Below are 22,164 nucleotides of genomic sequence, written 5' to 3' on the forward strand. Positions count from 1 at the left end.
CCTACTACATACCAACTCAGTCAAATGTGTGAATATTTTGCTACACCCTTATATCACAAGCCATTAGAATAACTTTATCAAATACATATCTAATTGACAAAGAAAAATGTACATTTATATATAAATCTATACACATATCAGATGTTTATGCGGTCTTTATGTTATTATGCCTGGTGCATAGGTTGTGTCTAAACTATTTACACTGTAAATGTATTTTACATTTGTAATGTTCATTTGAAATAACTTCCTTGTTTTTGATCCTGCATACTCTGCACAAAACCATGAACTCAAAAAGACCAAGGAGCCACACTAAAATCAAAACATTAACTACACCAAACATTCCTCTGAGGTCAAAGTTCTAATTGGTAAGAGAAAATACAATGAGTCAATCACAAAAGGTGACACTCCCACATTAGACAGCAGACATAACACATGAACCTTTTCGCTCCTTTACCAAAACGTCTTTATTAAAACAAGATGAAAAAGTTATTTTTGTTGCTTCTCTTCTGTCACGTTTCATCACCAGGTAAGATCACATTTACATTTCATTTCACTTTCACTGAAACACTCCCATATTGAAAAGAAAAACACGTTCATGATAATATGTGTACCTTATTTGTTCTACAGTGAAACACTCCCTAAAGATTTTCTTAACGGCATCTTCTGGAGACCCAAAGATCCCAGAGTTTGTGGCCGGTATATTGGTTGATGAAGATCTGATGGTTTACTGCAACAGCAACAGAAAGACAGCAGAACTCAAACAGGATTGGGCAAAAAAATATTTTGAAAGCGATCCTCAACACCTGGAACTGATCAGACGACAATGTTTTGAGGTTCAGCCTAACTTCTTCAAAGATGTTGTATATAGTTTAAAGCTGCGTTTCAACCAAGATGGAGGTATTGTATATGTTTTGTGTATTTCACTTTGTACTGCTACTTTTATAGGGGGGAGTTAAGGATCCCCAATAACCTGTTTAGTGCTGTAGTGAGGTTTATTGGCATCCTCATCAGAAAGATTAAACCACAGTGTGGAGACAACAGAGTTCTGAAATAGCTTGATTTCTTAATGCTGATGGATGATACTGTTATCCTAGCAACATCAAGAGAAAGACTGATTGAGAAACTATCTCTCTCTCTCTCTCTCTCTCTCTCTCTCTCTCTCTCTCTCTCTCTCTCTCTCTCTCTCTCTCTCTCTCTCAGGTGTCCACTTTTTACAGATTATGTGTGGCTGTGAGTGGGATGATGAAACTAGAGAAGTGAATGGTTTTACTCAGTATGCTTATGATGGAGAAGATTTCCTATCACTGGACCTGACGACATTGAGATGGATCGCTCAGAAACCACAGGCTGTCACCACCAAACATAAATGGGATGCTGACAAAGCTAGCATTAAATACAGTGAGCTTTACTTCACTCAGCTATTCCCTCAGCAGCTGAAGAAGTATTTGGTCTATGGCAAAAGCTATTTGCTGAGAACAGGTAGAGTCACATAATGTTTTATGCACTCAATAAAGTTCATGGAGCTTAACCTTCAGCCATTTTATTATTTGTCTATCCAACCCGACTGGGTTGCACACACACACACACACACACACACACACACACACACACACACACACACACACACACAACACACACACACACACACACACACACACACACACACACACACACACACACACACACACACACACACACTCTATTGTTTCTCTCTCCAGCCCTTCCCACAGTGTCCCTCCTCCAGAAGACTCCCTCCTCTCCAGTCAGCTGCCACGCTACAGGTTTCTACCCCAACAGAGCCGTGATGTTCTGGAGGAAAGATGGAGAGGATCTTCATGAGGGCATGGACCACGGAGAGATCCTCCCCAACCACGATGGATCCTTCCAGATGAGTGTTGACCTGAAAGTTTCACCTGAAGAAGACTGGGAGAAGTACCAATGTGTGTTTCAGCTTTCTGGGGTGAAGGAAGAAATTGCCACCAGACTGGACAAAGAACTGATCAGAACCAACTGGGGTAAGAATTAAGGTGCTGAATGGGTATACATGTTTGTTGTTTTGTATTTAAAGGCATATTCAGCAATTGCAATCCAGAACTTTTTTCTCAAAATCAGCTTATATCTACTCACCATCTGCTACCTGTCCGTCTTGTTTGCACGTTTTTCGCTAACGGCAATATAAAAAGCTAGCTCAGAGCCACCAGCCGCAAAGAAAGTCGCGTATCGACGTTTCGGGATACGGCCCGGCCATTCGCTCCCTGCATCAAATATTGCTGCAGTTAGAATCAACATAACCAAGCGTTCACTGGAGATCGCTTACTCCACCTTTAAGTGTTTCTCCTCTTCTTTATGTATGTACATCTGTGTGTATGTATGTACTTGTGAACGCAATATCTTATGAACGCTTTTAGGGATTTTCTAGGAAGTTTGCAAAAATGTCAACTCTGACTCAAAGATGAATTAATTATTTTGGAAGTCAAAGGTATAGGTCAATGTTACATAAAATATTGTGATACAGTAAAATCAATGATTTTGGCTAAAATCTTAAACATGTGTCTGTAAAAATATATTAACTGCCTTTTGTGTTGGATTTGAAAGACTGGTGATGACGGAGAAAATGAGTGAATGTGTTAATAAATAAATTATAAATAAACTATAAAATACCGCCTGTCAGTAAAATGCCTCTGCAAGGTATGCAATTGCAGAACGGTGAAAGTAATTTGGTGGTAGGCAAAGCTTTAAAGAAGGTAAAGCTCCTAAGAAGCTACACTATGGTTCAAGGTCACTGCATCCTGTCAATACTGTAAGGTCGCAGTAACGTTTGACCTCCAAAGTGTTTTCCCTCAATGCTTTTCTAAGTCAGACCTGGTTCAACAAACTCACATGTATTTATGAATATGTTTTTGGATAGACAGATTTCCTTTTCTCTCACCTGCTCTGTTTCTTACTTGTATTTTGTTCAACAGAGAAGCCCACTGACATGACCGTCCCCATCACCACTGCAGTGAATGTTGTTGTTCTCGTCCTCATCGCTGCCGCTGGATTCACTGTTTACAAAAAGAAGAAGAAAGGTAAGAGAGAAAAGTGGAACGATTATCTGCTTAACCTTTCAGTACTTTTTAATTCAAGTCTTTCAGTTGGTGCTTTTTATCCTGGTTACAACATTGAAACAAGCATCAGTTCCCTGCCGTTTGATGCAGCCAACAGTTAGCGCTGTAAGACTCAGGTGTAATAAACATTTCAAAACAAAATTAAGGACTAAGCAGAAGGCTAGAAACAGATTTTTCAGTGTTAGTGAGTAGATGGGGGCATCACAGGGAGATACGGAGACATTTAAAACTAACTGACATTATTTGTCTTTTGTTTTTGAATCCAGGCGTAGGCCGTCCATCTGGTAAGTTAAACAGACTTTTAATTATTTTTGACTGATCAATGATTACGCTGCAGATTAAATAGATCAAATTATTGTGCAGATAAACATATTGATCTGCCTTAAATGTTTATAAACGTTCAGGGCAGGATGAGTGGACTTTACGGTTTATTTACTGCCCTCACAGATCCTGACAACAGCTCTGAGCTCTCCAACAGGCTGAATCCAGAGACCTGATTGGTGAACACACTCAATGGTTAACATCATACTGTATGTATAAGAAAGAGCGTGTGTCACATTAAATTACTTTACAGAATGAAAAGATACTACAAGATGGTATCCTGCAACAAAGAAGTCATTAAAGAAGTGTCATTATTTGCTAATGTTAAATGGAATAGTTTATTTGACTTTTAAAATTAAAGCATTACATTTAATGGATGTACACACATTATTTTACACTGATGCTATTATTTGTTTTCTACAGGTTTTGATAGATGTTTTATTATATTGATTTTACAATAACTACATATTGCAGGTTTTTATTACAAACATTTGAAGGTAATATTGGCAAACTTTTTCTTCATATTCCAATCTCTATCAAACGTCTTTGTCCGTTCTAAGATAATGTGTCAGGAGGAATATGGGTTTACAGAAAGTTTCAGAAAAAACCAATGGCTCATTATCAGGCAATTGAATTATTAGTGGGACTTCCTAGGAGCCCCCATATGGAAATATTACAAATGGGAAAAATATATATAGTATATATAAGTATAATTTGCACAGCTAAGATGTGCTTTATTTTCACTACATGTTGAAATAGGAAGATAAAGAGATATGTCTAGTGAGTAAGTGAGCTAAATGAAAAGTGGGAAATTCAGTTAAATCTATACTGTCTGAAATAAAGTCTTCATTGATTCATTGTAGACACTGATAGCTTGCTTCAAATCACCTCTTGTGATTGTTTATCGAAATGTTCTTTTCTTTGGTAAGATAGGTCAAGGAAAATAATTCATGAAAACTTCCTCATACCACAGGGGTTGTTAAGTTTAATAAGACTAGTGAAAACAGACAGTGATGGTGATTGGATGACTAAGCTGCCCATGGCATTTAGACGTAGCTTTGTTGTACCCATCATTTTAGTGTCAAAGATGCAATAAAGATAAATGGCCTGGTCATATCGCAGAGTATACGCTTTTTGCTCGAGTTTATAAAGGATCTAAAGGCAGGTTATTTATATTTGTCTGCCAGAAAGCTCCGTTGATTAAGGATATGGCACAGCCTGCCCCCTGCAGGGCCAAATGACAATCACTACAACATTTACTGTAACATGAATTCTGGGCTTCCTCAGGAATGCTCACTCAGCTTTTGACATATTTGACTCTGTGTTGATAACCATTTATAAAAGTCAAAGTCAAAGGTATTGCTATGTGTTTTGTCCTGATGGTTTGCTTTTAAATAAAGTCCAACATTTTCAAAAGTTTTGATATTTCCTTGAGTCCACTTTTTGACTAGTGAAATGTTGCAGTATGTAAATTAGCAGAGCATTCAGTATTCTCACAAGAGCTGGATGAGAAGATCGATATCAGTCACCTATGAAGTTTAGCTTAGCTCAGTTCAGCATGAGCACTGGAAGTAAGGAGAACAAAATATATAGATCAAATAATAATATATAGAGTACATTTCTACATCTGTTATGCTTCGAAACTGAGGAGCTCATATCCATGATTACAGGGAAAATGTAATCACGGTTACTATAAAATACTGCCCAGAATCATTATCACCCTTTCCCTGAAAAAAACACTTCTTTGTTGTGTAATAATGCATATTATTCAGAGAAAAGTCAGTGTTCAAACATATTCTAAAGTTTCTAGAGAGTAAACCTTTAGATACATAGATGATACATTGACACAGTTTATACGCTTTCAACACCTCCAAGCTTTATCCACCTGTAAACCACGAGGCAAAAGGAAAGTAAACTAAAAATAAATTAAGTTAAGCAGGTTTTAATTACAGGAAAAGCTGATAGAAAGACAGGGCTGAAGAAAGATTAAGATGACTGACAAACAGAAAAGAGAAACTGTCCTCTAAACATGCTGCCTCACATCTGATGTATCAAATGTAGTTTCTTACATGACAAAATGTGCCCTGTCAGACAAGTGTAGGCAGATCAGTCACCAGATATAAAGATGAATCTTTATTGGTCAGATCGATGCTTTGATTCACCTATCACGAGTCATTAAAAGTTGAACACGCCTCATATTCCCCAAAAAAACTAAGTCTCATGTTATTGAAGGAGACATTATCACAAACAAAAACAAACCAAAACTTCACAACAGTTTATATTTCTCTTTGTCAGCTCTGCTTCTTTTCAACCAAAGATGAAGATAGTTCTGCTGCTACTCTTCTGTCAAGATTCATCTCCAGGTGAGACAACATTTTAAAGCTTAACTTAAAGCCTTGTGCTGTATCAACAGTTTCATTTTGCCTGTGAGTTCCATAGGCAAGTATTAAGGTGTGTCCTGCAAGCTGAGAGATATTAAAAACATAGGTCATAATAGTAGCTGCTCAATTTTACAATACACATTAAAAAGCAATAGAGTTTGCTATTTTTTTCGTTTTTGTGGAGTTCATGTCTAAGGAACACAAAATTAAAATGCTGTTCTAAACAAATTAAAAACTTTTTGTACAATAAAATGATTTAAAACAGAAAAGCAAAGAACCTGAACACCTGTTTGTCTTACAGTGAAACATTCAATAGAGTTTCTCTTTACTGCATCTTCTGGAGTCCCAAACTTTCCAGAGGTTGTGGGTGTCGCCATGATTGATGAAATTCAGACCAGTTATTGTGACAGCATAACCAAGAGAGGATTAAATACTCAGGACTGGATGGAAAATTTAAGAGAAGGGGATCCTGCGTACTGGAATTGGTTCACACAGGAGTGTACCATACAGCAGCACGTCTTCAAAGACGAATTTAACATCTTGAAGAAGCGCTTAAACAGAACTGGAAGTATGTTACTGATGACACACACACACACACATACAAACACACACACTCACGCACGCACGCACACACACACACATGCACACACGCACGCATGCATGCATGCACGCACACACACACACACACACACACACACACACACACACACACACACACACACACACACACACACACACAAACACACACACACACACACACCATCCTTCAACAGTGTTTTATTTGCACAGAATTACCTAACCACACCACCTTCAGAGTGTGCCTCTGTGATATAAAATCTCACTAATCTGGACCGCACTCTTTTCCTCTGTTGTGTCTGTCCCCGTCTCTCTGTCAGGAATCCAAATCTTTCAGAGATTGTCTGGCTGTGAGTGGGATGAGGACACTGGAGACATCAACGTGTTCCATCAATACGGTTACGATGGAGAAGACTTTCTAGTATTCCACATGGAGACACGAACATGGATAGCCCCAAAATCGCAGGCTGTTGTGACTAAACACTTATGGGACAGAGACAGAGCTAGAAATGACTATTGGAAAAACTTGATACACATATGTATGGATTGTATGCACAAACATTTGAAATATGGACAGAGTTCCCTGCTAAGAACAGGTATGATCCCATGACCTGGTGCCGCTTAATGCACAAAAAGGTACACAATTGTTTCTTTCGTCAATCCACACATCGATCTCTCTCTCTCACACTTGCTCTATCATTTTTTCCAGCCCTTCCCACAGTGTCCCTCCTCCAGAAGACTCCCTCCTCTCCAGTCAGCTGCCATGCTACAGGTTTCTACCCCAACAGAGCCGTGATGTTCTGGAGGAAAGATGGAGAGGATCTTCATGAGGGCATGGACCACGGAGAGATCCTCCCCAACCACGATGGATCCTTCCAGATGAGTGTTGACCTGAAAGTTTCACCTGAAGAAGACTGGAAGAAGTACCAATGTGTGTTCCAGCTCTCTGGGGTGAAGGAGGAAATTGTCACCAGACTGGACAAAGAAGTGATCAGAACCAACTGGGGTAAGAAGGTGTGACCTTCAAAATTTAAGGTTGAATCGATGTAGCCATGTAGACCATTTTTGAAATACGAATATAGAAAAATACATGGCATAAAACTTATGATCCTAGGTTAGTCTAAAATAATATAACCATCTGTGCTAAAAGAAGAAGAAAAAAATCAAGAATAGAATAGTACCTAAAAATCTAATTCAATCAAGAATTTTCTAACCTGTGTATGTTGTATTCAACAGAGAAGCCTTCAGACGCGACCATTCCCATCACTGCTGCAGTGGCTGTTCTTGTTGTTTTCATCCTGGCTGTAACTGGATTCATTGTTTACAAAAGAAGCAAAGTGAGAGACCAACTAAAATATTTTTATAATTTAATTTTTGTTTTATAGTTTGAAACACAAGGTCATACATTCATGTTATGAAGCAACAGACTGTAGCATGACAATGACAGAGTATAATAGGTAAAAGATGAAAGGAAAGAAGATATTTATATTTATTTTGATAATGATAAAAAGGGTGTATCATATTCAGTGGGTAGGTGATATTCCGATATTTAAAATATGACAACTGAAAGTATTTGTTTTTTCCTCTTGTTTCAGATAAGTGCCTTCTATGTGGTAAGTAGAACTTGTTTTACTCTCTTTCATCAGCTCTCTCGTGCACTTTTTCAGGATGTGTTTCTGGAGAATAGAGTTTAGTAAAGTAATGGAGATTGATAATAGAAAGACTGTTAAATCAGAGGAAAAAAAATGACAGTCGATCTGAATAATTTTTCCACTTCAGATTTTTTGTGAAGTTAATCAAGTTATAATTAATTGAAATTGAATTCAATTACGAAACAATTTGATAAATATAGATAGTAAACAATAAAATAAACTGCTATCATTTCTCTGCTGCTGTGGATGCTGCAATTTGTAAATATGACATTTCAAGTTAATGAGCGAGGTCATGATTCTGACAGATGAATATTGTCTCTTGGTTTCGGGTATAACATTGGATCCTAAACACTGACCAGTGTCTTTTACAGGCTGGCAAAGCTGTTTATTGAAGGTGCAGGAGAAGTGAACTAACTGTATGTTTTTTCTTACAGCTGCTGAGAACCACTCTGAGCTCTCGGAGAACCTGAATCCAGTGTGTGTGTGTGTGTGTGTGTGTGTGTGTGTGTGTGTGTGTGTGTGTGTGTGTGTGTGTGTGTGTTTGTTTGTGTGCGTGTGTGTGTGTGTGCGTGTGCGTGTGCGTGTGTGTGTGTGTGTGTGTGTGTGTGTGTGTGTGTGTGTGTGTGTGTGTGTGTGTGTGTGTGTGTGCGTGTGTGTGCGTGCGTGTGTATGTGTCCAAGAGAGGGAAATTAGTTTTATTCTTAGGATATGGATGTGGGAAGCCAAGCACAGGCACATTCTGTATTTCTGATCTCATTCACTGCTATCCTTCAGAAGGATGACGGCGTAGTGATTCACAGAGTTACTTGACAGTAATAGTGGCTCAAACACACACCGTCTGATAGAAAGGAAATGGACCAGTGTATGCAGCAGTTTATGTAAATTTTATTGTACATAGATTTGTAAATGTTTGTATGTGTTGATTTAAACATTGATGTGAAAAGAAGAAATATACTGTACATAATATAATTTATGCATGTACATAATTCTGTATTTATTCTCAAAACATTCATTCAAGATTCTTCTCTTTATATTTTGCACAAATGTTTAGTTTCACTGGGGTTTACACAGGACTGTACGATGCACTAGCAGCTCTTCAAAGAGGAATTTCACATTTTGAAGTGTTGATGATCTCCAGTCTTTGCAGTTTTTATTGTCAAAAAATTAAAAAATTAAATGTGTTCATGTGTTCAACTAGACATTTTTCTTTACTGGAAAAACAACACCAGTCAGAAAATATCAAGTGAAAAATCATTTCATCATTTCATTTGATGTCTTGCCTGACATTAGGCCTAATTTAGTCAGTGTCACACATACTGTAAATAATATATCTTATTGAAAGTGCACTTCAATAAGGTTATAATACTTTCCTCTACATCTCATTTAATAACCAGATGGTTTAATTGAACACAAACCTGTTTAAAACAACAGATAAAAGAGTTCACACTGATCACTGCTGCACATCAGCTGTAGGTTTGAGCGACTGGGGGGAGCACCTCACCATATTTACTCACTATACAATATGTGCTACTGAAAAGAAATTTAGGTTAATGTGTGTATTTGTTGTTTAATGGAGCGAGTTTAGAATATGAGAGGATTTTAAGGAATCAGCTTTGTTAGAGGTATTTTTTAAGTTTCAGTGAGCAGTGAGGCTGTTAATTGAAACTAAGTACAATCTAAATGGGTTTAATTTATAATTGTTATTTTGAATTATACTTCCTATCAAAGTCATAGATTATCATGATGTTTTGCCACCAACAGAAAGTCAGGTGACGTCCTCAGGTGGTTTCCCATCAGCAGCTCAAAGGCAGATACATGATTCATCCACAGGGGGCGCTGTCCTCTGTGAATGTAAACTGAGGGAAAAACTCAAGTATTGATCAGCAGTGAGCAGGAAGAGCCTTTGTCATTTAAATAGGACATAATCTAGATAAAATAAGACACGTGTTGCTTTGTGTGTGTGTGTGTGTGTGTGTGTGTGTGTGTGTGTGTGTGTGTGTGTGTGTGTGTGTGTGTGTGTGTGTGTGTGTGTGTGTGCAGGGCCGACGGACTGGGTAGACAAGGTATACAGTCGTGGGGGGGCCCAAGGCAGAGGGGGGCCCATAAAAAATTTTTTTTTTTTTTTTTTTAAACAAGCTAAATGTGTGGCCCCGATCTTTGAAGGCCCTGAACAATGCCATTCCAAAAAAAGAAATAATTGACTGGCTCGTGATAGGCCCCTGACCCTTGCAAGGAGATCAGGGGCCTGCGCATGACTAAGCCATGTATGCGGGAGAGTAAGCAGGAGCAAGCCAACATTGAATTGAACTGGTGGCGAAAATAAACGCAGCGATGTTTCTATGGGGATATTTAGCTGTACAGAAATAAGTGCTGGCAAAGCTAGGACAGTTTAAGACTCCACATCACTGTGGCAACACAACCTATCTATCAGCTCAGACAGCGCAAAGAAAAGTCTGATGAATACATGAGAGTGATGGCCCCTGCAAGTTTCAGTAAGTTTAAAGAAGTGCCACACTGTTACTGCCTTTGAAATGCATTTCGACATTTTAAGGGGAAAACACATTGTATTTATTATTTCAACTATTGAGTTATTTGTAGAACAGCATGCTAGTGTAGGCCAACAAGATTGATTTTCTGAATTTTCAATGCTGCTTTATTTTTATGTTTTAAATTGGGAAAGACATGTTCCAAAACAACCTGTATTTAAAAAGAAATCAAGCAAGTAGGCTAATAATAACCATTAATTAATTATAGGCTATCGCATCACAGTAGGCCTATTGTCCACAATAATCACAGCCCCCCATCCATAAAGGAACTTTAAAAAGTTTAATTTGCACTTGATGTGCCTACACAAGTGTATGGTCTATTATTTGTATTTAGTGTGTCTGCATAGTATTGCACAAAAACAGTAGAAGTTTTCTTTAATTGTGTTTTGTACTGTCTGTAAAATTATACTTGCACATAGCAAACAAAATTGCACATCTGTATTCAAATAAACAGTTGTTTATTTCTATAGTGCGCATTGGCATCTTTGAGCAAAATACCCCCAAAATTTGCGCCGCGGCGCTTTGCGCCGCGCCTCCTGTGACCCTGGCCTGTGACCACCTTGACTAAGACATATTATGGGGGAAACACCGGTAAAAGTAATGATTTGGTCATTCATCAGATGAAATATTGTGGAGTTGTCTGGCTCAGAGAGACATGTGTATTGTAAGACCGCTTTTCTGGGGGCCCATCAGGACTTTTTGTATAGGGGCCCAGAATTTGGTGCTACGCCCCTGTGTGTGTGTGTGTGTGTGTGTGTGTGTGTGTGTGTGTGTGTGTGTGTGTATAACAATTATGAATAACATTGTCTCATTATGAAGTGAGTACAAAATATATCTGAGTTTTTCCAGTTAAAGCTCAAATCTCAACCCTTTAATGTGCTTCAAACAACATGAGGATAGAAACAGAGTATGAAGCGTCACAGCAACAGCAGAATGAGAAACAGCATCAGGTGTTCAAACATCAGCGGTGGTGTTACATTTCTCTTGTTCAAGCAGTTTTCAGCGTCCACAGCTCCACATGGTTCAGAGCTGATCTGATGTCTGTGTTTAAGAAGCTCTCTGACTCTCTTTCTGCTTCGCTTTTATTCATTCACTTCTTCTTTGCATTTCAACATAAAACATTGAGGTTAAATATAATTTAATTGGAGATCTTGTGTTTTATTATTATGTTTGTCCTGATAGGAGTAATTTTTTTGTTGCTAGTGTATAAAATAAATAAAATATCTAATTGGACATGGACTTCAATAAGGTTTTAATACTTTCCTCTCCATCTCATTTAATAACCAGACGGTTTGATTGAACACAAACCTGTTTAAAACAACAAATAATAAGAGTTCACACTGAGTAACTGCACTGCTGCACATCAGCTGCAGGTTTGAGCCACTGGGGGAACACCTCACCACATGTACTCACTATAACATCAATAAAACCTCACTTTAATTTACTGTTTGTTGTTGATTATATTAGTATCTGGACTGTTTTCAATCCCAGGGCAGCGACACAGAGCAACAGAACAATAAGACACTACTGCATCCCCACACACTCCATTCTATCTGCCCTGTAGCTGGACAGTAACCTCTGACCTTTAACACATGTCTGCACATTAAAAGTCTACAAAACCTCAATCAGGATCTGAGCAGCAGAAAGTTTAATTCTCCTTTAATATGAGAACAAAGCTGAGACACCAAACTAAAGCCCCGCATGTCTCCCCATCCTCTTATAAGCAAGTATTATGGGCTGAAATGGGCTCATTTAAGTTTCACTTTCGTTCATAACCTCTCTGGGTCAGTTCTACCCAGATATAAGTGACGTTGGTGCTCGAGCTAAATTCCCATTGGCTCAGAGGGAGTTTGATATAAACGCCTCTCCCTGGTTTTCCCCTTGTTTCACCTCTCTAGCTCTAGTGTGTATCACTGTTTCTCCTTCTTTTTGTATAGGAACACTCAACTTATTCCTCCATTTAAGCTTTGGATGCAACAGGTCGAGATGAGGACAGTGTGGATTTTGGTGGCTGTCCTTGTAGTACAGCTACATGTGGCGTCGCCAGGTGAGTCAATAATGTGTTATCTAATTTTATTGTAAAAGGAAAAGTGCGTCATGTGTTTATAGACCGTATAATAAAAGCCTACGTACATTTTTAGTTCCCTCGATAATCTATATTTGTTTTGTGTAGCATAGTGTGTATTGAAGATTTTAAAAACGCTCAAGAACTAATTGTATTATCTTAAAGTTTGCATTAGAAAACATTGTCAGTGCAAATCACTCATTTATACCAAAACATTTCTAGGTAGCCACTGTTGAATTTCTAACAAAAAGAATAGACTGTAGTTTATTTCTGAGAAAGTTATTTTTAAGTCAGCTCAATTTAATTTGGGATTTTAACCAGTTAGATCGATACGGTTTGATCGATCCAAAATGGCAGCATAACTACGCAGCGCCAAACATCTAACTATATAAAGTCATTACGTGTGCAGTAAGGACTAGTTCAGATAAATAAAGAGAACTGGAAACAAAATGAGAACTATCGATAGAGCAATTTCAGTCTTAAACTTGTTTCATTTTTCATTAATTAATAATAATTTACTTCAAACAAGGCACAGATTATTTGCACAAAGAAAAAACAAATAATCAATGAAAAGAACAATCTGCTGGACATAAATATTAATTTCATATTACCATATCGTTGACACTTTTTCTTTAATATTTAGAAATATATATTTCAAGTCTTTCCTCAGAGAACTAATTTGACTCCACACAGTGAAATACTCACGTGCTGTAACTCAGTCCATACTGAGGTTTGTTATTTGGGTCCAGGTACCTGACCCAGGTAGTTATTACATTTACTGAATGTACAACAGCATCGTGTTTAGTAGAGCTGGACAGATAAACTGGTCACCGATATATCTGCTGATATCAGTGTCGCCAAACAGAAACAGGAAACAGCAAACCTTGACTGAGGTAATTTAGAAACATTTCTCCATTACAGTCTGTCCACCAGAGAGCACAGACACGTTTTAAACTGTGAAATGTCCTGCTCACTTTGTCTCTAGGTCACAAACACTAATTGTTAAAGTTAGTGTGTTTTATTAACATCAACTGAATATGCATTTCTAAACTCTTAAATGTTGATTCCAGTATCAGTTGGCCGATGCTGTCGGGGTATTTGATCCATTAACTGGGAATAGATTTATTTTCTGGACAGATTTTCATTGTGACTGTGACCAGTTCAGTTTACAGTAGTCTCGGAAAGCCAGACCAAACTACAGCAATTAGTATGGTCTGGATCCAAGCTATTTAGTTTTCACTATATGGGAAAACTGTATTGTTCTAAATGATAGGATAAAAGTGAATCAGCATCAGTTTCATGATGGAGAAAAAGTTGGAATTCAACAAAGGAGATTAAGAGTTAATACAAAAAATCTTCCTTTGATTGAGTTTTTAACTGATACAATTAGAAACTCTACAGAATGAATATGTGAGAAAAAAAAGGATTTATAGTATAAAAAGAAACCAAGAGGGATTAGAAAGTTTCAATGAGTTGAATTATAGAAAATAGAATCAGAACCACATGCAGCAAATATGTTTTGGTCAGAGATTTGTGACTTCAGATTTAAAATGAACATGTATATAAAATTCAGAAAAAGTTACATTTTCAAGATAAAATCATCAGAAAAGTTCAAATAAAGAGTTTTCTGGAGCAGAATTTATATCAATTAATTTAATTTAGTAATAATTGAGATAATTAGGATGTCTTAAAAAATAACTCAAATCAATGATTTATAGAACTGTGAAACTAAAAAAAAATAATTATTTTATAAATTTTTTCTTACAGTGTCTCACTCTCTGAAGTATTTCGACACTGCATCTTCTGGAGTCCCAAACTTCCCAGAGTTTGTAGCTGTTGGGATGTTTGATGATGTTGTGATAACTCACTATGACAGTGACACCAGAAGAGAAGAACCCAAACAGGACTGGATGAACAAGGTAGTAGATCCTCAGTACTGGCAGAGGGAGACTGAGCGTAATTTGGCTAACCAGCAGGTCTCCAAAGCCAACATTGAAGTGGCAAAGCAGCGCTTCAACCAAACTGGAGGTTTGTTTATGTTTCATTTTATCCTGATAAAATGTTGGGTTTATTGTCATGTTGTATTTTAGTAAACAAATGTCACACACACACACACACAGTTTAATGGGGGCTTCTTTTCGTTGAAACATTGTCAGACTCAACAGAAACATTCCTGAGACTGAGGCCACTGCATGCTGCTGAACTGATACAGTGTTTCTGTCCATCCCATAATAACCAGCAGAGATTATTAACACTGTATCTCCTCTAGATCAGATCAGAATAACTCTACTGAGCTTCCCACAGTGAGTCGCTCCATAATAACTTTCTACTGTAGGAACCTGTGTATCACAACAGTCTGACAACACACAGCTGATAGAGGAACATTACCGCCTGGTTTCTCAAACTACGGAGCAGGACCGTAAACGGGACACAGGATGCTCCTGCTGGGTCCCATATGAGAGGAAGTAGCAGAATGTTTTAATAAACCTGCTGACAGGAAGACGTGGTGAATGTCTCACTCAGATCAGAGGTTTAAAACGCTTAACACAAGGTCTCTTCTATCTGATCACAGTGTGCTTCTAACATTATATATACTGTATATACAGAATAGATACACTTTTTTAGACCATTTGCTCCTTTTCTTAATTTTACATCATTTGATATTAAATTGTTCTGGCAAAAGAAGCAGTTCAGTTCTTCAATTCTATTTTCTGACATTTTAAATTAAGTAAATGGTTAATCTTCCTATCAAAATATAGTGATAATAGATGACTTGGTTGGGATTCACCTCTGATTACTACAGTCTATCCTCTCTCTCGCTCTCTCTCTCTCTTTCTCTCTCTCTCTCTCTCTCTCTCTCTCTCTCTCTCTCTCTCTCTCTCTCTGTCTCTCTCAGGTGTCCACATTTCCCAGTTGATGTACGGCTGTGAATGGGATGATGAGACTGGAGACATCAATGGTTTTGATCAAGAAGGTTTTGATGGAGAAGATTTCATAGCCTTTGACCTGAAGCGAGAGACATGGGTCGCTCCAGTACAACAGGCTGTCATCACCAAACACAAGTGGGAAAGTAACAAAGCTAAGATAGCACAGGACAAACAATACCTCACCCAGATCTGTCCTGAGTGGCTGAAGAAGTATGTGGCCTACGGAAAGAGCTCTCTGCAGAGAACAGGTAGAGTCACATGACCTGAAGTATGTAATGGACTCAACAATGTTAATATGCCGTCTTTCTTTCTAACCAACAGTAACATTATAACACATATCACAAACACACAGAGACCCACTGTGTCCACTCTTTACACACATTTTTCTTTCTTTAATTTTCTTACTCACCTCTCCATGGCCCTCATTTATCAAACTTGCGTGGAAACTGGTGCAGATTCCGGGGCAAATACCTCCCTACGCCAGGCATCGCGTGGGATTTATCAGTCGTATCTCGCCAATCTCAGCATACGCCAGGCCATTATTGATAAATGCGGCGGCTGAAAACGATCGTATCACGCCCCTATATTTTCTCAGTTTAGAGGCCTCGCCCAGAGGTTTGACGACATGGATTTGGGCATTATGGCACAGAAGAGGAAATTCTCTGAAGTAGAAATTGACAGAATAACAGCAAAAGTAGAAAAAAAAAGAGTTTCAAGCAGCATCAAAGAACGACAGAAGGCAGCTGTTAGGAAGGAAATAACTGCTGCGGTCAACAACATTGGTGTTGACTCAAAAATCGCCACTAAAAAAGCGTGTTGCTGTTCTGAAATGCAACCAAGTGGGGGTGCGGGGCTGCGGGCATAATATAAGTGGTAGAGGAGAAAAAGACGCACCAACTGTCAGATAATGGTCCCCATAAAATAAATATACGTCTGCAGAGATTTGAATGATTAGAATGTATTGGCCCTTTTAGATAGCACTACTCAAAAGGGTTTTAAAAACTAAAAATAACACATTTTGCGTTTTACTGTATGACAGCATGCGCTTGGCTCGAGTGGTCAGCCCCAGAGGTGGGTCGTAACGCGCTACATTTACTCCGTTACAAATACTTGAGTAACTTTTTGAATAAATTGTAATTTTAGGAGTAGTTTTATTGCAACATACTTTTACTTTTACTCGAGTAAATATTTGAAGAAAGAACGGTACTTTTACTCCGTTCCATTTGGCTACGTGACGGTCGTTACCTTATTTTTTAATATATTTTATTTATTACATGCGAGAGCTATTTCTCTCATGATTTCTCTCCCCGGGGACGTCTTCAGCCAACATCTCTATCACGTGACTATTTCAACCAATAAAAACCACATTACAAAAGCTTGCCAATCGAATGCAGCCACTTCAGTCACATGACAAGTGTTGTCATGTTGTCATAGGGCTCAACCATGGGCTCAACAATGTCCGCGGACTTTTTTAAAGGCTGCGGTTCCGCACCGTTGTTGTGTCCGTGGCCGTGCCATGTAGGTTGAACGCATATTTTACCGACTATCTGGGTGAGTCGAGAAAATGGAAGAAACCGCTGATTCCGAGGAGCAATAGCCACACCCCTGGCCTCAAATACAAACTCACACACTCGCAAGCTCTCAATCACACTAACTCACAACATAACAATCACACACTCACAATCACAGTGACACAGACTCCCACACACTCGCAATTACAGAGAAACTGTTCTTCTTTGACACATGTCCTGTTCTCCCTGTAGCCTACTCACTTCGCATGCCCCAGTCTGGCTGTGTGAGAGTCAGCAGGTTTTGATGTGTAACAAAGTTTAATTTTGTGTTTTATATTTTTGGGGCTAAACACAACCTAGATAATTTTCTCAGGGCCAGTGACATATTGTAGGAATTTGTTTTAAAATGTGTGCAAAACAATTGCAACAGTGTTATAAGTGTATTGGTTTTAATTAATATAATTTTGGACAAGCCTAATTTATTATCATTTTATTTGAAGGGTGATGTATTTAATTTGGCAGATAATTAATTTATTATTGTTTGAGTTCAAGGGTTATTAATTTGATTTTTAAATACCTTATTTGTTGTTTTATTTAAAATTATGTTATTTAACATATCTTTATTTGAACATTGCTGTTTTATATTATGTTCGTGTCTATTCTGTACCGTTTGTGTTGCTCTGTATATTTCAAAAATAAATCCGGAGTAATTCAGTAGGCCTACTTGTACTCTTGAGTACTTGAGTAGACTTTTCACTGCATACTTTTTTACTCTTACTCGAGTAATAATTTTTATGAGTACTTTTACTTCTACTTGAGTAATTATAATCTTAAAGTAACTTACTTTTACTTGAGTAAATTTTGTGGCTACTCTGCCCACCTCTGGTCAGCCCAGCCGTCAGCTGCACAAGCCGACCCGGCAACGATCAGCTGTGAGAGCGCCCACTGTCCTGCTCCACCAGCAGATCGGAAAAACGTGCCGGTTAACGGTGGAAATAAATCGCTCGCTTTAGCATCAATGACACATTAAAGGGGAACTAACATCTATAAAGTGCGTCAAATAAATAAAATGTTAAGCTGAATGTTTTGCCGTGTATTTTTTATCATAAAGAGCAGTGTAGGCCTACTACATCATGTTTAAAACTTAGGCTAACATTTTGAATGAATGCAGCCCCCGTGCCTCAGTGTCCCCCCAGCTGCTCCAAGACGGAGACAACTGCCCTTACGCAGTCCCATGCAGCGCTCCTATGTGGCCGGTGTGCGCACTATTGAATCAGCTCTCCTACTCAGTTGCACACCATAAGCTGCACATTTTTAAGTGATTAATATCTTTATTTCGGTCTGAGAAAACACTGCATTTGTATTATCTTCTAATAATTGTCCAACAAAGTCATCGGCTACCCGGCACAGCCTGCACTGTGAGTCCAAGCTGTTTTCAAATTTGCGTACACGAGCTGAGAGCTGGCGTGGGATTTGAGCGTACCCTACGCTCACGTCCATATTGATAAATGCCGAGATTTGCGTGGAAATGTACGTACACCCATTTTTCTGGTCTACGCAAGGTTGATAAATGAGGGCCCATCTCTCTACTGCTCTCTCACTTTCCCTCCATTTTGTCACTTTCCCTCACACACTTCACAACTCTTCCTCTCTTCTGTGTTTCAGCCTTTCTGAGTTTCTCTCTTTCTGTCTTTCTGCCTCTTAATATCCTCCCAGCTTACTAAATCATGCAAGAAACATCCGAAATATTAAATGTCAAAAACACACATATAATATTACTTAAAATAACATATAAACCTTTCTCCTTGCTCTCCAGAGCTTCCCACAGTGTCCCTCCTCCAGAAGACTCCCTCCTCTCCAGTCAGCTGCCACGCTACAGGTTTCTACCCCAACAGAGCCGTGATGTTCTGGAGGAAAGATGGAGAGGATCTTCATGAGGGCATGGACCACGGAGAGATCCTCCCCAACCACGATGGATCCTTCCAGATGAGTGTTGACCTGAAAGTTTCACCTGAAGAAGACTGGAAGAAGTACCAATGTGTGTTCCAGCTCTCTGGGGTGAAGGAAGACCACATCACAGAACTGGACAAAGCCGTGATCAGATCCAATGAAGGTAAGATTGGAACCAGAGGAGATGAATGTAGAAACACATTATAGTTCACTGTAACAGTCCTGTAGTTCATGTATTTAAATGTGTTCGATGGTAAGTTTTGTTTCATAATATTTTTGTTGTCAAATTGTTTCATCTATTTTTAAAACATTATTTTATGTAATAAACCACTGCACTTTTGGACTTTGACAAAGAAAAACAGAAAAAACTGAATTTTATTAATGTTTATTAATTAACCTGTTTTGTCATGTGATGTGTTTGTTGTTATTTTTACAGCGAAAGCCATTTCCACGGTTGCCATCATCGTTGCTGCAGTGGCTGTTCTGGTCGCCATCACTGCCATTACTGCCATCACTGGATTCCTCATTTATAAGAAGAGAAAAGGTGAGACACCAAAACAGGAAAATTGTCTCTTTTTTTCCAGCATTTTGAATTTAGTCTTTGAGTGGATGTTGATGTTGAGCCATAGTTTCATGATCATATGACTAAATCATGTTGATGTCCCCCTCCCCCCACCCAGGCAAACCTGCCATCATTACCTATCAGCCTCGCCCCTTTCCCAAGACCCAACTCCAGCCCCCAGCCCCCCTGCTCCAGCCTGACTCTCAGGACCAGCCAGGTGCAGAGAGAACTGAGGAGGCTAAAGATGAGGAGGGCAGCGGAGCCAGTTTGCTGAATCAAGTCACATCTAGTTAAAGTGATTTACATTGACACAAAATAGAAAGAAAGTAAAAATGCAATGTCACATGGCATATGTCGGGTTTAAAAGTAAACTCAGAATAAAAAATCACCCCAAGGTTTCTTGCCTCTTGGCTTGGGTTTAGTTTGAGTGAATATAGTTTGGAGGCCAGTTTCTGTCTCTGAGCCCTAGAACTAATTGTTAGTACCTCGGTTTTGTCCCAGATGAGCTGTAACAAGCTGTCAGCCTTAAACCTGCAGTGTGTAGAATTTTGGGTTTTATTTCCTAGCAGATTTTGTAGAAAGCAATTATAATATCCATAAGTACATTTAATTTAGTGCATAATAGCTGAACAAAATGTTTTGAATTATTATTTTTTCCCTTAAAAAGGGTCTCATATATGTCCATATTTCTGCATATTTTGGACCAAAGCCTAGTGCCGCCATCTTGAAAGTGTCATAGTTGGAATGTCATCAGGTGCATTGTTTGAAATTTAGAATTGTTCTTGTCCTTGAAGGCCACTGTAGCTTCTGTTATTATTCGAAAGGGGTGGGGTTACCCAGGGAGCATTGCATTCTAGAACTTTCTTGATGATGTCATATTACACACTGCACCTTTAATATCTAAAACATATAGTTAAAAAGTGTGTCAATCGGCCCAGTTTCAACAAGACAGTCATAAGCATTACTGTGGAAAGAGAGGCCATGTCTCCTGATGGCACTACCCAGTGGTAGCATATATAAATTAAAAAGTAGTTTTCCTAGAATTGATCCTCATGGTACCCTTTTGTAATAGGTCCATTGTGGTACCCCATTGGTAACCTCCTAATGTTTTGGAAATGATTGTCCATACTTATAAAACACTTTCTTCCACAAAGGTAAGAAGTGAATTAGTTTAAAAATGTCCAGAAAGTTCTGGTCAATAGCTACTTCTGTTACTTATTTTTGACTCTGGAAAAAAAAACTCAACATGTTTAACTATTTAATTCACTTTGAATTCAAATACTTCTGTTATGTCTGGGCTTTGTTTGGGTGTTCTCTTCCCTCCTCCTGGTTTGTTACTGATTGAGTGAGCAGGTTTGGTCAATCAGGGAGCAGTAAAAGCAGGAGGAGAACCAAGGCTCTCCCTTTGTGCCCTTAAGCAGCAGACCACGCGGGGTGGTTTTTGGGTTCTTCCCTTTGCCCTTAAAGGAGGGTGGTGGTTGGGTTTGTGTTTTTAAAATGAAGTTTTCAGCTTGCTTTATCAAACATTGTGCCATTTTCCCCTCATAGATTGGTCTCTGCCTGCTAAGCTTTAGCTGGATGTCCTGCAGAGCAATCATAGTGTTTTGTTGCCATATTATGAACTAGTATTAATAAATTGTGTTAATAATTAATTATTTAAACAACTCTCCCCAATCCAGACTTCAATCCACATAACTTCAATTGTTACTCCCCGGTCCACATTGGGCCGTGACACTATTTTTTTTAATTGAAAAAGTTGTAGAGAAAACATCAATCAAACAAATAATGTATCAGTTGTACTTTTTAATATCATATACAAACATTTAAAAGTCCAAAAACCCTCTGATCTGTGGAGCTCCCCTTTAACACAGTTTCCTGCTGTGTCTCTGACTACTGATGTGTGTACATGTGTGACGCTGTATTCAACTCAATTTAAACAACTTTATTAATCCCACTAGGGGAAATTGGTTATGACCAAGCTGTATCCACAGAACACACGTCATATCACACAAGTAGAGATGATCTTCAATCTCTGCAATTTTTATTGATAAGATATATTTTTTTAAAGTGTTTATGTGTTGAACTGAATTGTGTTCTAACACCAGTCATAATGTCTGAATAAAATACAATGCTGAAAATATCCCCTGAAGTTGTAAACTGTTTATTTGAATTTCTTCAGAATAAAATTTTCCTTCATTCGCTCTCCCTTTTTTCTTAACTGTATGTGTGTGTGGAGGAGAATAATTGAGGATATTTCTGGAGTGTAACTCTACCCCCCCCCCCCCTCTCCATTTTTACTATTTGAAGAGATTTGGCTTTAATGATCAAAGTGCTAATGAAAAAACTGTTCAGGTAAATGTGTGTATGTGTTGTTTAATGGAGGGAGTTTAAAATATGAGAGGATTTTTAAGGAATCAGCTTTGTTAGAGGTATTTAGGTTTCTTTGAGCAGTGAGGCTGCTATTGACACAAAACACAATCTAAATGCATTAATTTATAATTGTTATTTTGAATTATACTTCCAGTCAGTCATGGATCATGATGATGTTTTGACACTAACAGAAAGT

The 22,164-nt window shown here is 38.3% G+C and overlaps 3 protein-coding genes across 3 annotated transcripts; all 3 read left to right on the forward strand.

Moving 5' to 3' along the window:
- Window positions 1–477: 477 nt before the first annotated feature.
- LOC307264147 (major histocompatibility complex class I-related gene protein-like) lies at window positions 478–3,604 on the forward strand (the record flags this gene model as incomplete). Its single annotated transcript, XM_080045418.1, has 6 exons — window positions 478–526; window positions 628–696; window positions 1,201–1,479; window positions 1,719–2,015; window positions 2,964–3,068; window positions 3,555–3,604. 6 exons carry the CDS (start codon window positions 478–480, stop codon window positions 3,602–3,604), a joined length of 849 nt encoding a protein of 282 aa, XP_079901544.1.
- Window positions 3,605–5,693: 2,089 nt separating this feature from the next.
- Window positions 5,694–8,792, forward strand: LOC307264592 (major histocompatibility complex class I-related gene protein-like). Its single transcript, XM_080046030.1, has 7 exons — window positions 5,694–5,791; window positions 6,111–6,377; window positions 6,706–6,981; window positions 7,095–7,391; window positions 7,622–7,722; window positions 7,981–7,998; window positions 8,472–8,792. The coding sequence occupies exons 1-7, from the start codon at window positions 5,746–5,748 to the stop codon at window positions 8,505–8,507; spliced, it is 1,041 nt and encodes a 346-aa protein (XP_079902156.1). The 5' UTR covers window positions 5,694–5,745; the 3' UTR covers window positions 8,508–8,792.
- Window positions 8,793–12,472: 3,680 nt separating this feature from the next.
- LOC307264552 (class I histocompatibility antigen, F10 alpha chain-like) lies at window positions 12,473–21,799 on the forward strand. Its single transcript, XM_080045973.1, has 6 exons — window positions 12,473–12,630; window positions 14,416–14,676; window positions 15,545–15,823; window positions 18,903–19,199; window positions 19,473–19,580; window positions 19,717–21,799. The coding sequence occupies exons 1-6, from the start codon at window positions 12,555–12,557 to the stop codon at window positions 19,890–19,892; spliced, it is 1,197 nt and encodes a 398-aa protein (XP_079902099.1). The 5' UTR covers window positions 12,473–12,554; the 3' UTR covers window positions 19,893–21,799.
- Window positions 21,800–22,164: the final 365 nt, after the last annotated feature.

This window comes from Ammodytes marinus (genome assembly GCF_949987685.1).
Source record: "Ammodytes marinus genome assembly, chromosome: 17".
Taxonomy (NCBI): domain Eukaryota; kingdom Metazoa; phylum Chordata; class Actinopteri; order Uranoscopiformes; family Ammodytidae; genus Ammodytes; species Ammodytes marinus.